The sequence below is a fragment of the Corvus brachyrhynchos genome, unplaced genomic scaffold (genome assembly GCF_000691975.1).
Source record: "Corvus brachyrhynchos isolate BGI_N302 unplaced genomic scaffold, ASM69197v1 scaffold14, whole genome shotgun sequence".
Taxonomy (NCBI): domain Eukaryota; kingdom Metazoa; phylum Chordata; class Aves; order Passeriformes; family Corvidae; genus Corvus; species Corvus brachyrhynchos.
Window position 1 is genome coordinate 19,673,550 of NW_008239110.1, and position 3,637 is coordinate 19,677,186.

General features: G+C 39.0%; 1 protein-coding gene across 4 annotated transcripts in view; it reads right to left on the minus strand.

The window, feature by feature from the left end:
- Window positions 1-911: 911 nt before the first annotated feature.
- The window catches only part of KATNA1 (katanin catalytic subunit A1), a 20,331-nt gene continuing 17,605 nt past the window's right edge, over window positions 912-3,637 (minus strand). For 3 of the 4 annotated variants that reach the window (XM_017739627.1, XM_017739626.1, XM_008637867.2), the window contains exon 11: window positions 912-1,256. In XM_017739627.1, the coding sequence (XP_017595116.1) occupies window positions 1,058-1,256 (199 nt within the window). In that variant the 3' untranslated portion in view covers window positions 912-1,057. The remainder of the gene's footprint in view (window positions 1,257-3,637) is intronic. The other variant, XR_001863760.1, reaches the window with a different exon arrangement.

Consider the following 3,637-nt stretch of genomic DNA (forward strand, 5'->3'; position numbering starts at 1 on the left):
CCTATTTGATGCACAAAAAATCATGAAGTTTACCCATAAGCAGAACTACAGCTGGCTCCACTGGGAGGAGCTGGCAGGAAGACGAGTTTCCAAAATAGTAGAAGATGAATAGAAATTAAAGGTGTTTTAGTTACAATTACCACTGTTCAGCAAAATCTAAATCACCTGGATGGTTACTGCAGAACCATTCTCAGATAACTGCTTCTACATGCCACTTACTAAGTGATGAAAAAAGAGAATTTAGATGTCAACTGTAAAGTCAGGGTTATCAACTGAGCACAAACACAACACATGCTGCCTTATCAGAAAGCCTTACCAGAATAACCGTGTAAACCAGGACCCAACTCACCAGTCTGGAGTTTTGCTGCTTGCAGTACCAGACAGTCAAGGAAGAAAAACTATTTCAGAATTAATGCCAGAAAGCTTTTCATTTCTCAAGCTAACAAGGAAACTACACCTGTGACAGCATCACTGCTGGCTGCACAGAATTAGTTTATACCAGCTGGATGTATTTTAATATTACTTAACAGCTACTGTAAACCTGTGATGATCTTACCCCTTGCTCAAACTTCACTGACTCCATTGACTGTTCCAGCGTGAGGGTTGCTGTTCCACACCTCAGCCTTTGCACAGGTTCTTTAACAACCATTTAAGGGCAGAATTCGCCAGTATCAGCGAGGAAGACCATCGGCATCTTGTTTGTCCCATTTTCTCAGCATCCCTGACTCAGTTAGCAGGGCTAGTTTGCGGGGTTTTATTGACACAAGAGCAATTTTTCAAGAGTAAATACTCTGATGAAAGGAGTTCTAGAACTGAAGTAATTTTAAAATCTTGAAAATCAAAGCAGATACTCATCAGCATGTGAGAAAAATGGGTGACTTTTGAGCTAGTTCAAAGAGAGGTAGGCAGAATTTGCATTTTCGAAAAAAATTTATTTAGACATCTGTTACTCTTAAATTACAAAAGTTAAAAAGAGCATGCAGTGCAGTGACACATCACTGATTACTTCTAAAGCTGTTTTAAGACATAAGGTGGTCTTTCTTCAAGAGAAGACAACTCAACATGATCCAAACTCAACTATCCATTTCTCATATTTCTCAATGTCCGCAGCAGATACAGATTTAGAAACTTTCTTCAAAGCTATTTCAAAGTCTTCCATAGTTGTTGGCATGTGCATTTCATCTCGGGGAAGATTTCTTATTTCTTCTGGTGTCAAGCCTTCAATACGCCTCCTCATAGCCATCAACGATGCATCTCTAGTCGGAGGGTAAGAAAATAAAATCATTACTCAATGCAGGATGGCAAGTTCAATTGTTTGAAAGGCTCAACATGGCATTCCAGCTAAGCTGCTGCATTCAGAAAGATACAATAAAGAATTGTAAACTTTGATGGGAAGATCTCAAAGTGCTTGTACAAACTACAATACCATGCTATCCATATTTTTCAAACATGGCATTATCTGAACAGCTGCTATTCACAGGCTAGGCAAAAGAGGTAAAGACAAACTGGTTTCGCTGATGTCACTGCATGCCTATGATGCAGCTGCTATTTATAGTATTTCTGAACAGCAACAAGGCAATAACAATTTCACTCCTCCTAGATATAGAAGGAGTAGCTGGAGTGTTTTGAATGTCTGAACAGGAATCCCACTTCAAAGACAGAGGAGTCAACAGTATCTACCTCTAACCGGTATGCTCACATCTCAGTGTTAAATGACAAAATCTGTTGTCTGTAGCTCCTCAAACTTCTGGCCTTAATAAGCACTGAGTGTTTTTATGAGTGTGTCATTTTCTTTCATGTTAGGTTTGACTACATTTAGATTTCCAGCAGGAAATCTGGTAGCAGCAGGTGATGAGCTGGTGAGGTGATAATTAGGTAACACTGGAAGGCTAAAGTTCCTGCTAATTCATTGTTATATATCTTATAATAACCAGAAAATGCTGCTTATTTGTCTAGCAGTAAAAAAGATGGAAGTGTAATCTCGGTGATGTCACAATAGTATATTGTGTCATATCAGTAGGTGCGAATCCAAAGAGAGAAAAACTTACACGTTTGTCTTCCAGAAGGATTTAGGAAGATGGTTTGAGCATATTCTGTTTCAGTACCACCCCCTCCCCCCTGAAAGGAAACCATAGCTGACAGACTTAAGGAATTTACTAAATAAGTCACAGAATTTACTAAATAATTCACAGAATCACAGAATGTTCCAAGTTGGAAGGGACCCACAAGGATCATCGAGTCCAACTCTTAAATGAATGGCCTTTACAGGGATCGAACCCACAACCTTGATGTTATCAGTACCATGCTCTGACCAACCGAGCTAATCTCAGTGCTAATTAATAAATTAAAACCTGTAACACAGGAGCAAAAATGTCAGACCAACCAAAAGGTTGCCTCATTGAACTCCATCTCAACCAAATATCACCATGCTTTGCTGTTACATCATCATTTATAAACCATAAGCTACTGTTACACAGTGGGGTGGGGGGAACATTCCATGCATCTAATTTGCTTCCAGACAGCAGTTAAAAAAACCCCAGAAAGTCCAGCAAAAACAATCCAACAATCCAACCAACCAGCCCATCATACCTTAACATACAGAAAGAACTGAAGTGCAGCTGCCACCACTTCCTTTTGTAAAGTCATTTTATGGACAGTCATTCCAAACGGAACTCCTGGTGCTTTCTCAAACGCACTCTTGGTGCCTGGAGAAGCACCAAAGCTGTATTCAAAAAACATGCAGCCACCCACTGGAGGGGCCAGCAGGGGCCAGTTCTGTTCTGAAGGCCTTTCAACATTCACAGTCCACTCAAAACAACGATTCAAAGTCAGTTCATACTCACATCTAATCTGCAATTTAGATGCATTTTGTATTTCCTGAAAGTCATTTTAAAATGAAGGTTCACCTTCATTTCCCATGGTTATATGCTGACTGCTAGGAACTGTAGTGTTACCTCTGACTGGTTTTCACTCTGGCTCAGCAAACTTTGGACTTCACCTCAAATTCTTTAAGATAGGAGGGTCATTTCAGTAAACCAGAGCTCTTGGTCCACTTATTCTTAGGTTTTGCTTGTGTCACTATCAAGGACTGTCACAGTATACAGGCTTGGACTTTACTATGCTTACATACTGAGAGCCTGAATCATAAAAAAGCGCTTTTAAATCATCCACATCTTTTTGTCTCAACGTAAATGAAACAATCATGCCCAAGAGCTGACACCATGAACAAAGTGTAAATACACAGGCTAATATGAGTACTTTCTTCGTGATTTCAAATCATGGACATCCAAATCCCAGTTCATCTGGTTTTCTGCTTGCTGCCACCTCAGTCATCACTTCAGAGACTGCCACAAGTGGAAGATTCAGATGTTTCTTTGTGGTTTTTTTTTATCTGTTTGCCTTTTTTTTTAATAGTATTTGTACAAATGGACTTTGGTTAAAAAAATCAAATGTAACTGTGTACAAATACACATACACATAAAATTCACTGAAAAACATCACAAGTATTTTCACTTCTAAAACAATGTATTGATATTCAGTATAAAATTAATAACAAACACTGAACAGACTGGAGGAGACAAACTGCAGCTAAAATGCACAAAGCACCAGATCAAATAAACACTCTTTAAAACACAAT